The sequence below is a fragment of the Trichomonas vaginalis genome, chromosome IV (genome assembly GCF_026262505.1).
Source record: "Trichomonas vaginalis G3 chromosome IV, whole genome shotgun sequence".
In the NCBI taxonomy this organism is placed as follows: Eukaryota; Parabasalia; order Trichomonadida; family Trichomonadidae; genus Trichomonas; species Trichomonas vaginalis.
Window position 1 is genome coordinate 31,508,302 of NC_067206.1, and position 12,658 is coordinate 31,520,959.

General features: G+C 29.7%; 4 protein-coding genes and 1 pseudogene across 5 annotated transcripts, besides 1 other annotated feature; 2 read left to right on the forward strand and 3 right to left on the reverse strand.

Annotated features, from left to right (window-relative positions):
* Positions 1-336: 336 nt before the first annotated feature.
* On the forward strand, positions 337-2,400 carry TVAGG3_0202330 (DNA/RNA polymerases family; the record flags this gene model as incomplete). Its single annotated transcript, XM_051226324.1, has 1 exon — positions 337-2,400. One exon carries the CDS (start codon positions 337-339, stop codon positions 2,398-2,400), a length of 2,064 nt encoding a protein of 687 aa, XP_051111310.1.
* Positions 2,401-2,545: 145 nt separating this feature from the next.
* TVAGG3_0202350 (integrase core domain containing protein family) lies at positions 2,546-4,081 on the forward strand (the record flags this gene model as incomplete). Its single annotated transcript, XM_051226325.1, has 1 exon — positions 2,546-4,081. One exon carries the CDS (start codon positions 2,546-2,548, stop codon positions 4,079-4,081), a length of 1,536 nt encoding a protein of 511 aa, XP_051111311.1.
* Positions 2,546-12,658: part of a mobile genetic element that runs on past the window's edge.
* On the reverse strand, positions 4,986-6,330 carry TVAGG3_0202370 (annotated as a pseudogene). Its single transcript has one exon. A coding segment is annotated over exon 1 (1,345 nt).
* On the reverse strand, positions 6,607-7,298 carry TVAGG3_0202380 (Prim-pol domain family; the record flags this gene model as incomplete). The annotated part of the gene is made up of 1 exon (XM_051226326.1): positions 6,607-7,298. A coding segment is annotated over one exon (692 nt), but the record flags the coding sequence as incomplete, so codon positions are not given.
* TVAGG3_0202390 (phage tail repeat-like family) lies at positions 10,566-12,179 on the reverse strand (the record flags this gene model as incomplete). The annotated part of the gene is made up of 1 exon (XM_051226327.1): positions 10,566-12,179. The coding sequence occupies one exon, from the start codon at positions 12,177-12,179 to the stop codon at positions 10,566-10,568; it is 1,614 nt and encodes a 537-aa protein (XP_051111313.1).

A 12,658-nucleotide genomic window follows, 5' to 3' on the forward strand; every position in this document is an offset into this window, starting at 1 on the left:
AGATGATGTCAGATATTCCGCGATTAATTATAGAATTGTTTAAATCATGAATGGAATCAATGGAGTCATAATCGAAGACCTCATAAACGAGAGAGTAAAAGAAATTAGAAATAATTATTTTCATGAATAAAAAATAAACTTTAAAAATTCATCACATGGGAGAATTACGAAGAAGAATTATATAAAGTGGAACCATTCACGAAAGATTCATTTTATTCAGCATTAACTCAAGAAACTATATCAGATAGTGATTATCAAATATATCTCAATGATGCTAAAAATTTTAAGAATAGATTAGAATATTTTATTCATTATTGCAATAAAGATGTTGAAATTATGATTGACCCAATTGATAAAATTATTGAAGAAACAATTGTTTATAAAATTGATATGCTTCATAATCTTTCTTTATCATCGAATGCTTCAATGATTCGTTACGCTTTAGCATATAAAGACTTTAATCATAATGAAAAATATCCTGAGGAAGAGATAGAATCAAGTTTTGAATTAACGAAAAAGTATTGGAAATATAAAATTGAATCATATAAGAAACAAGATGAAAAAGCAGAAAGAGATATTAAAAATAATGTTTCAATGGATGATTTTCAATACTATCACGATTTAATCCTTTCATCTAAATGCAAAATGTGTGGTAAAGCGTTTACATATGCAAATAAACCAACATTGGATAGAATCGATAATGAAAAACCACATACCAAAGAAAATTGTCAGTTAATGTGTTGTTATTGCAATGTCGTAAAATCAAATAAAGATGAAGATGTTCAACGTTTAAGAATCAATTTAAGAAATTATGCATTAAAAAATAATTTACCAATGACTTTAGATTCAGTTGAAGCTTATCACATTCTCCGTAATGGAATTACTGGTGGTCTATCAAATGTTCAACATCGTATTAATCTTAAAGGAATCACGCACATTAATAAACTTTCATATAATCCAGAAACTAAAACTGTATCAAATGAGGACACCACCAACATTATGACTCATTTCGTTGGTGTTGATTTTAATTCATTATATCCTTCATCATTTTCATCTAATCCTCATGATTTCATTCAATATACTGACCATAAAATGTATATGCCGGGAAGATTGAATGGTGTTATCATTTGTGATACAGCAACAAAGAAAGCAAAAGCACTGGGAATAATTAAGAAGAAAAATACTTTATTCGTGGCTGAAGTAAAGGGTCACATTGATGAAAAATACATTAATGATTACATAAACTTTTTACCGATAATAAGAAACTTAGATATTATCACAGATGAAAAAACAATTGGCAGTTTTATGTATAATTACATGAAATCAAACAATCTACCAGTTGACCAGAAACAGAGAAAATTAACTCAGTTAGCATCAACACACAACCAATATCAACCATTTTCTTCTTATTATCTATGGTATCTAATCGACAGATTTCATTTTATCATCGATGATATTCAATCAATTTTAACATTTACGAAAAACACTTGTTTTAATGAATTTGCGAACGAATTTATGAACGAAAGACAAAAGGCTGAATTAGAAGGAAATAAAGGAAAAAGTTTATTTTGCAAGATTTCACTTAATGGATCATATGGTTACGATGCAATGAATACACAAAATTACACAAAGACTAAAATAATGAATGCACAGAAGGCACGCGTTGCATGTATGTCAAATAAGTTTAAAAACATAAGAGAAATAGGTGAAGATACATATCAAGTGATGCTCAAAGATAGATTTTATAGATGTGAAACATGTTTACAAGAGGCATTCTTTACTTTAGATAATGCTAAATACTGGTATTTAGTTTTCATTTATGATTTTATGTATAAATGCATGGATGTTAATCGTTTTCATTTCATTGAAGGTGATACTGATTCATCTTATTGGGCTATTGCTGGCGATTCAAATCTTCCTAACACTCAAGCATTTCAAGCAATTATAACCGATAAACAATTTTATGATAAAAACATTTTCAAATTCGCACCTTTTAATTTCTTCTGTTTTGATGAGAAATTTAAACCTAAATTAAAGAATAAAGTTGAAGAAAAAGCACATGAGAAGAAGTTATTGGGTTTAGCAATTGAGAAACAAGGTGATAACATGGTTGCTTTATGTCCTAAGTGTTATACATCATTCAACGGTTCAATTGATGGAAGTGATTTTAAAAAGATTGCACAAAAAATGAAAGGAGTTAGTTTACGACAAAATAAACAATTAACACCTAAAAATTATTTGGATATAATAAATGATAAAGTGATATTTGATGGTCAGAATATTAATTTACAACTTAAAAACGGATTAATGACTCGCTTAACAATCGGTAAGACTGCATTAACAGGAGCACACACTAAGGCTGTATGTTGTGAAAATGGATGTTGTATGCCATTTATTTAATACAATTTAAAATTTTATTTTTAATGAAATGCCACAGAAGAGACAAAAGGAACCGTTAATGATGCGATTCAATATGTAAATAATGGTTTTGATTCTTGATCAAAGAGGTGGGCACCCTTAAAACACTTATTTTATTTTTATATAAATGGATAACGCAGATTTAAAAAATTTAATTGATGATTTAGTATTTAATCAAAATTTTCTTGATTATTATGATTTAAAAGCATATCTCCAAAAATATGATAACACTATAACGGGTGATGATATGGAATATTATTATCCATATTATAAAAATGAAATTTTGAAATATCATGATAAAATAATTTCTAAAATTAAAGACAAAATTAAAAATAATGAATATGCAAAGGGAAAAACTAAATCACAACTTAAACAATTGAAAGATTTCAAAAATAAAGTATTAACAGAAGAAGATATTGATGAATTGTATAAATTATATAATCCCGAGCCGCAAAAGCCAAATGTTCAACAGTTAAAAGTGCAAAACACCCAGGTCCTTCAGACCATAAATGATGCACAAGCTTTAATTTATGATTCATTAGTTAAACCACATTCAGCCCGACTTTTAAATGAAGATCAACTTTTGGAATTCATCCTTCAACATAAACTCGAAGCGGGAAAGTATATCAAACCTTTATATACAGTATATTTAAAACAAATGAATAAAATACATCCAGAATTAATGAAAGGAGGAATGAAATCCAAAACTTCATCATCCAAAATCAAAGCAGATAAAATTAAATCACTTACAACACCAAAACCTCCAACAGTAGTACCCCCTCCTCCTTCAGTTAATCCTTCATCATTCACTTTATTATATCCATTTCAAACATTTAAGAAGCAAAAAGATTTTAAAAAGGATTTCAAGATATTAAATAAACCAATTGACCCAAAAATTCAACCATTAAAGGAAAAATTTAGTCGCCCCTCATTTGCACCACATCCATATTCATACGAAATCGATCATTTAGAATATTCAAAAGGAAACGTTACTTATTTATTCGCCATTAACATTAACACTAGATATTTATATTGCATTCCAGTGAAAGGGAAAACAGAACAGGAAACACGAAGAGCTATTCAATACTTACTAGATCATGAAAGAGTAGATAATATAAGGGGTGATGGTGATAAAGGATTTCAGGCAGCTATGGCTCATTATTTTCCACAAATTAATTTTTACTTTTCATCCTCTCCATATACGTTTCATAATAAAATAGTTGATGCAGTAATGAGAACTCTTAGAGATGCGTTAGGGGTTAATGGTCAGATATACTGGGATGGAAATCATAACTCCATCATACAGCAGTTAGTATATTATTACAATAATACATGGCATAGAACAATAAACATGAAACCAGTGGAAATGAAAAATGATATTTCAAAAGAATGGAAATATATTAGAAAGCAAATGGAAAGGTTAAATGATGTTAAACGTGAACAAATTAATTCGGGGCTCATGAATTTTAAACAAGGGGATAAAGTTTTGATTCATCTCGATTATGGAAAAACTGATAAATCAATGACAAAAAGAAGACGAAGATTTGACACAATAGCTGAATTTGTTAGATATATTAACGGTAATGTATTAGTTGAGGTTAACAATAAATTAATAGAAATTCCGATTTATTTTATTACTCCATTATATTTAAATAATATTTAATTTTTTTATTTCGTAAGAAATGAGTGACAACGAAGCATCCAAGAGTCTAGATGATGAATATAAAAAGAAACTAAACAAAATTAAATCAAAAATATGCTATTATAAAAAGAAGCCGCAATGTGGTGGGGTTGAAAACGACAAAGAGATGAAAGAAATAATCAAAAAATTAGAAACTTATCGTTCAATCCTTAAACTGAGTGAAGCAAAAATAAAAGAATTTAATAGAATAAATAAATTGGTTGGAAGAGATGAATTTAATAAAGATGAATTTTTAAACTCAATCCAAATTTAATTTTTTTCAGTGCTACCATGTCACCAGGTCACCAGGTAATTTAACTTCTCTGAAAAAATGAGACAACATGACATTTTGACAACAGTCATGAAAGGAGGAAGGCACTTATTATTTATTTTTGAATAACTGATGAGGTCACCGGGTCACCAGGTCACCAGGTAATTTAACTTCTCTGAAAAAATGAGACAACATGACATTTTGACAACATTCATGAAAGGAGGAAGGCACTTATTATTTATTTTTGAATAACTGATGAGGTCACCGGGTCACCAGGTCACCAGGTAATTTAACTTCTCTGAAAAAATGAGACAACATGACATTTTGACAACATTCATGAAAGGAGGAAGGCACTTATTATTTATTTTTGAATAACTGATGAGGTCACCGGGTCACCAGGTCACCAGGTAATTTAACTTCTCTGAAAAAATGAGACAACATGACATTTTGACAACATTCATGAAAGGAGGAAGGCACTTATTATTTATTTTTGAATAACTGATGAGGTCACCGGGTCACCAGGTCACCAGGTAATTTAACTTCTCTGAAAAAATGAGACAACATGACATTTTGACAACAGGCGGGATTAATGCAAAAATAAATTCAAATCATACTTTATAAAGCTTCATTTACAGGTATTTCATCGTCAGTAAATGAATCCTCATTATCGTTTGGTTCAACCTGTTTATATAATCCTTTCATTTCTTCTTTCAAAACATAATACCATGTCTGTTTACCATCTATTTTTCTTTGTTTCCTATCACATTTATCCTTAATACTCATTTGAAAATTCTTGTCTTTCATGTCTGATGGTTTGCAGAATAGAGCATTTTTACATGCCATACCAGCACACAATTCATCATAATGTGTATTTATCCATACATCTAAAGGATTTGTTGATAATTCTATTAAATCTTGTTTGGCTTCAGTCATCGGTATGATTCGTACATTAAATGATGAAAGGTCATATTGCATAAAATACGTCAGTAAATTATCATAAAATTCCTTTGTGCATGAATTCATCAAATTCTTGAAGTAATCAAATTGACCCTTAAATTTACCATTAACCATTAAAACTACATATCTTCTGTCTCCAACTTCAATTTTGACAGGGTAAACATTGTTAGTTACGAAAATGAAGTTTGCAACATTCTGAGCTGTTCTTCTGGGTTGATTCTTTTCATTAATTCTAATCTCATTATCCGTAATAATTGATTTCAAAGCGTTGAAGTTTGCGAGTCTGTCTTCACCTACATTCTTGAGTTCATTAAGTACAAGAAACATTTTATTCTCAACTACTGAATTGAAATTACCCGTTAGCTCACCTATTTCAGTAATGTTTTTACATGAATAACCAGCGAGAAGTTCGGAAATAATATCCGTGAATCTGTTTTTACCTGTTCCCTGAAGTCCTTTCAAAATAATTGCTGTTTCATTCTTGATTCCAGGATGTTGAATCATTGATGCAATCCAGCCGAGAAGGTATTTATACACTTCATCGTTATTATCACAAATGGCTTCTTTAATGAAATTCATAAACATCTCAATTTTTGAGTAATCAGGTTTTTCGAGAATGTTGTATTTATAACCTTGAAACGTTGAGAAAACATCCGAAGAATTAGATTTAAAGCAAACACCCTTAACGGTTAATGAAGACAATTGATTTAATAGTACATCCCATGCTGTTATGGTTTTACCTTCTTCATTAAATAATTTAATCATTTTAAGTGACTCTTTCATGTTTGATTGAAGAACGAATGATATTTGATTCATTTTGTCGTGGATATTATAGTCCTTTTGAATGAAATATTTATTTCCACAATCTACAAAACGGATTACACGTGATAAATCCTCAATTACTTCAGAACTGTTTTTATACTGATGATTTTCAGCCTTGCGTCTAATATCTGTTATCAAAAACGAGTCATCAAGTTTGATATCAAATGTTATTTTTGGCTTACGTAATAAAGGTAAAACGTATTCATCATAATATTCTTTTTGATAAAGTTTCAGAATCTTCACCAAAACAAATGGAGAAGTCATTAAATGTGCATATCTACCACGTGCTTTTTCAAAATTACTTTTTGCATTTTCTGTTAAATTACAGAAGTTATAAACGTTATCGTATGCTTCATTAATTAAATGATTAGGTAACGAATTAATTGCTTGAAACAGTGTGAATAATGTTATTTCTTTTTCTAAATTCTTGTTTCCACCGTCATTATGTACTTCAAAATCACAGATGCCATCAACTATGCTTTGAGCTAGTTTATCGTCAATGTTTACATCTTTGTTTTCATTCATGATAGTCTTTATTTCTTCGTTCTTTTGTTCAACTCTTACCTTAATATTCAAATCATTTAATATATCATTCACTGTTCTGGTTAATGTTGAATCATAACTTCCACGAATGAATGAGTATGTATTGATTGGTTCTGTTGCATTCTTGCGAACTCTTGAATCAGCCATAACCACTAAAGAACGCTTTGATTCATCAATAGAAGTCATTATATCAATATCATAATCATTGCAGGAATAACATTTAATCATTCTGTTCGAAACTGCATAGAAGAAATTAGTGTTGCAATAAATGTGAAGACCTCCCGAAGCGGTTTTAACGATAACATCTTTATCCGAAAGTTTTGATAAAATGTCTTTTCTAACTGTTTCTTTAAGTTCATCATCGTATGATTTATTGATATCAACATCTACAATCGTTAAATTTGAAATTTTATTTACTAATAAAGCCATACCGGTTTTCCTTCCTCTTCCTCCATCATGTTTGAGGTAGTTATGTAAATCAATCCTGTTTTCACCAATTCTTTCGTTGAGGGTTTTAGTTTCTGCCACAACTAATTCCTCAACTAATGAATCAATAACTTTTTCATCAGAAACGATATAGTTGCTGTTGTTGTTTGTTGCCGTCATTTATATAGGAATAAAAAAATAAAAATAATTTTAAAACCAACTTTATTTTTGGGCTGCATCATATTTTCATGACTGTTGTCAAAATGTCATGTTGTCTCATTTTTTCAGAGAAGTTAAATTACCTGGTGACCTGGTGACCCGGTGACCTCATCAGTTATTCAAAAATAAATAATTATTGAATAACCTAAAAACATTAACGAAACCATTAACGATAAAAATATATTTCCATGACTGTTGTCAAAATGTCATGTTGTCTCATTTTTTCAGAGAAGTTAAATTACCTGGTGACCTGGTGACCCGGTGACCTCATCAGTTATTCAAAAATAAATAATTATTGAATAACCTAAAAACATTAACGAAACCATTAACGATAAAAATATATTTCCATGACTGTTGTCAAAATGTCATGTTGTCTCATTTTTTCAGAGAAGTTAAATGTCATGGTGACCTGGTGACCCGGTGACCTCATCAGTTATTCAAAAATAAATAATTATTGAATAACCTAAAAACATTAACGAAACCATTAACGATAAAAATATATTTCCATGACTGTTGTCAAAATGTCATGTTGTCTCATTTTTTCAGAGAAGTTAAATTACCTGGTGACCTGGTGACCCGGTGACCTCATCAGTTATTCAAAAATAAATAATTATTGAATAACCTAAAAACATTAACGAAACCATTAACGATAAAAATATATTTCCATGACTGTTGTCAAAATGTCATGTTGTCTCATTTTTTCAGAGAAGTTAAATTACCTGGTGACCTGGTGACCCGGTGACCTCATCAGTTATTCAAAAATAAATAATTATTGAATAACCTAAAAACATTAACGAAACCATTAACGATAAAAATATATTTCCATGACTGTTGTCAAAATGTCATGTTGTCTCATTTTTTCAGAGAAGTTAAATTACCTGGTGACCTGGTGACCCGGTGACCTCATCAGTTATTCAAAAATAAATAATTATTGAATAACCTAAAAACATTAACGAAACCATTAACGATAAAAATATATTTCCATGACTGTTGTCAAAATGTCATGTTGTCTCATTTTTTCAGAGAAGTTAAATTACCTGGTGACCTGGTGACCCGGTGACCTCATCAGTTATTCAAAAATAAATAGTTATTGAATAACCTAAAAACATTAACGAAACCATTAACGATAAAAATATATTTCCATGACTGTTGTCAAAATGTCATGTTGTCTCATTTTTTCAGAGAAGTTAAATGTCATGGTGACCTGGTGACCTCATCAGTTATTCAAAAATAAATAATTATTGAATAACCTAAAAACATTAACGAAACCATTAACGATAAAAATATATTTCCATGACTGTTGTCAAAATGTCATGTTGTCTCATTTTTTCAGAGAAGTTAAATGTCATGGTGACCTGGTGACCTCATCAGTTATTCAAAAATAAATAATTATTGAATAACCTAAAAACATTAACGAAACCATTAACGATAAAAATATATTTTCATGACTGTTGTCAAAATGTCATGTTGTCTCATTTTTTCAGAGAAGTTAAATTACCTGGTGACCTGGTGACCCGGTGACCTCATCAGTTATTCAAAAATAAATAATTATTGAATAACCTAAAAACATTAACGAAACCATTAACGATAAAAATATATTTCCATGACTGTTGTCAAAATGTCATGTTGTCTCATTTTTTCAGAGAAGTTAAATGTCATGGTGACCTGGTGACCTCATCAGTTATTCAAAAATAAATAATTATTGAATAACCTAAAAACATTAACGAAACCATTAACGATAAAAATATATTTCCATGACTGTTGTCAAAATGTCATGTTGTCTCATTTTTTCAGAGAAGTTAAATGTCATGGTGACCTGGTGACCTCATCAGTTATTCAAAAATAAATAATTATTGAATAACCTAAAAACATTAACGAAACCATTAACGATAAAAATATATTTCCATGACTGTTGTCAAAATGTCATGTTGTCTCATTTTTTCAGAGAAGTTAAATGTCATGGTGACCTGGTGACCCGGTGACCTCATCAGTTATTCAAAAATAAATAATTATTGAATAACCTAAAAACATTAACGAAACCATTAACAATAAAAATATATTTTCATGACTGTTGTCAAAATGTCATGTTGTCTCATTTTTTCAGAGAAGTTAAATGTCATGGTGACCTGGTGACCTCATCAGTTATTCAAAAATAAATAATTATTGAATAACCTAAAAACATTAACGAAACCATTAACGATAAAAATATATTTCCATGACTGTTGTCAAAATGTCATGTTGTCTCATTTTTTCAGAGAAGTTAAATTACCTGGTGACCTGGTGACCCGGTGACCTCATCAGTTATTCAAAAATAAATAATTATTGAATAACCTAAAAACATTAACGAAACCATTAACGATAAAAACATATTTCCATGACTGTTGTCAAAATGTCATGTTGTCTCATTTTTTCAGAGAAGTTAAATGTCATGGTGACCTGGTGACCTCATCAGTTATTCAAAAATAAATAATTATTGAATAACCTAAAAACATTAACGAAACCATTAACGATAAAAATATATTTCCATGACTGTTGTCAAAATGTCATGTTGTCTCATTTTTTCAGAGAAGTTAAATTACCTGGTGACCTGGTGACCCGGTGACCTCATCAGTTATTCAAAAATAAATAATTATTGAATAACCTAAAAACATTAACGAAACCATTAACGATAAAAATATATTTTCATGACTGTTGTCAAAATGTCATGTTGTCTCATTTTTTCAGAGAAGTTAATTGTCATGGTAGCGCTGAAATCAAATTTTGTTATCAGTTATTTTATCATCATTTTATTAACTTCATCTTTAGTTAATAATTTGAATGGATTCGCTAATGTTCCACCTTGAGTCCCAACACTTGTCCTGGCTAATTGTGAAGAACCTGGGATAATTACTCCACGAAATGATTTCATTGGTAACATTAATTTAGAAATAGTTGACTTAATTAATTTTGTCATTTATGATAAAAATAAAATTACATAATTTAAATTTTTTTCTTTCTCATTTTCTCGTCCTGTTTTGGTTTCAGCAAGTTTTTAAGTTGTTGTCTTGTCAGTAACTTTAATTTTAACTTTGGATCAAATATTGGGTTTCCATCTTTATCTCTTCCAATAACACCATATGGTAGAATCTTCATTTATACTAAAAATAAAAATTTAAATTATACAGTTCGCTCTTTTGGAGCTCAGGACTTTCAGTCCGTTCTAAAGTTTGTGAAACAAACATTGAGCGTTCATTGAACTCTATACCATGCGTAAACTGTCATGTAAGATGGCATGTATTCTTTACTTTGTCCCGTTGTTTGTGTATATCCTGAAACGAAATGTGTATGGTTTCCTTCTCCCTGAGTGTCACTCCAGTAACAATTTATAGCAAACTTAACGTCGTCTTTAACATCATATCCTTTACCTTTTGTCATTCCTGACCAATCCCAATATCTATGCTTATGCCAACCTGCTTGTGATGTGCTTAAATCTATGTAGTGACTGTGTGCAGGTAAATTTTCACCTGTAATCGTTTTACTTCCACCTGTTTCCTTTGAAGAGTTTGCACAATACAAAAACCTGTCGACTATTTGTTCCCATGCACCAACACCAAACATTGCTTGAGGACCTCTTGCATCCATAGATGTATAAATAGAACCTACTGGGTTCATTAAATCAAACATATGAGATATTATAGGATTGTCTCTTTTGAACTTAAAATATAGTGCAACTATTTCCGGTTTCTTCTGGTTTGAGTTAGAATATTTTTTATAATATAATCTTATGTTTTCAGGGTGGGTAAAATCTTGACTATAATATTTATTTTTGTCATCCGTATAATAATATACTATTCTCGTTTTTTCTATTGCATTATATCTTTTATATCTATAATAATCTAAATATAATGTTAACTTTTGTTCATCTACATGTGGTGTTCTGACATCATCTCCATAGTCATAATAATATGGTGCTGGAGCTAGGTTAGACAATGTCATATCTGTCATTTCATAAACTCTTAAATATTTCTTTTGTTCGTCTCCATATAAGTTTAAGTAACAGTTGTTGTCTAATGGAACTTTAACTTGTGTGTCATCATTCTTTTTATAACTTACATACATTTCATTGTTATTTTTCGGAATGAGTTTACACCGTGTACCATTTTTTAAGGACTGTACAAACTGCCATCTAAAATATTTATTTTCTTCATTGACAGAAAAGTCACCAACAATAGTTTCAATATTTTTTGTTGTTCCTATCAAACTTTGGTATATTTCGTTAACATTTTCCTTATCCGCTTTCTTCTCTAACTCATCATTAACATAAGTTTTATCCGCTTTAAGGTCTAAACATCCTGAAACCCATCCTGTATCAGCTTTAGTTTTAAAAATCTTCGATGTCCATTCATGATACCATTCAACCCTTTCTTTAATTTCATTATCTTTTTCATCCACATAAACCAAATTTGCCTTCTTCATTAATTCACTAGCCACATTTTCCTTATCCGCTTTCTTCTCTATGTCGTTTAGGAAACCTTTTATGAATTCCTCATTTAAATTAAATCTTCCAATCTTCAAAACTTTAGGAAATGCATTTAATGCGTAATATCTTTGTTCTTCTGGTGGAATTGATGTTACATCATCCGTTATACCTTTAATTTTTGAATTCATAAATAAAATTTCTTTTATATTTGATATCACTGCACCACCTTTGCAAACGAATTCGAAACGGTCATTTTTCAATACTATCTCCAAATCTCCATATTTCAACCTTTGCGTTTGTTCTGCCGTCTTTGAATTATATGCATATATGGCGTATGTAATGGTTTGCACCTTAAGTTGCTGTGGTTGCTGTTGTTTAATCATTTATTACGATTTAAAAATAAATATTTAATCCATTATCTCATCAGCTATTTTTTCTATTTGAAATTGCCATAATATTTCATTCATAAATTCTAAATCACAATCAAATAGGTCAGTTATTCTAAATTTAATATTTGATAAATCTTTTGAATGAAGAATAAATGAATTCCCGGATAATTGAAACGGATATGATAAAGAAAATGTGTTTAAGTTGATGGATAAAATGTTTTGTATTGATGGATAAGAGTTAGGGTCTAATGTTTGATGTGAAAATCTCATTGGGGTATTAACTTTATCACATTTGATTAAAATGAAATTGGAACCAGTGTCAGAATATAAAACATCCCCAACATCTTTTTCAAAATTTAATATCCCCAACAATGAACGAAAATGAGGAGTACAAAATTTAATTTTCAGCGGGAATTTAATAAGGTTATTTATTTCATCAAGTTCAAAAAGTTTATCAGGTTTTGATTTAAAAT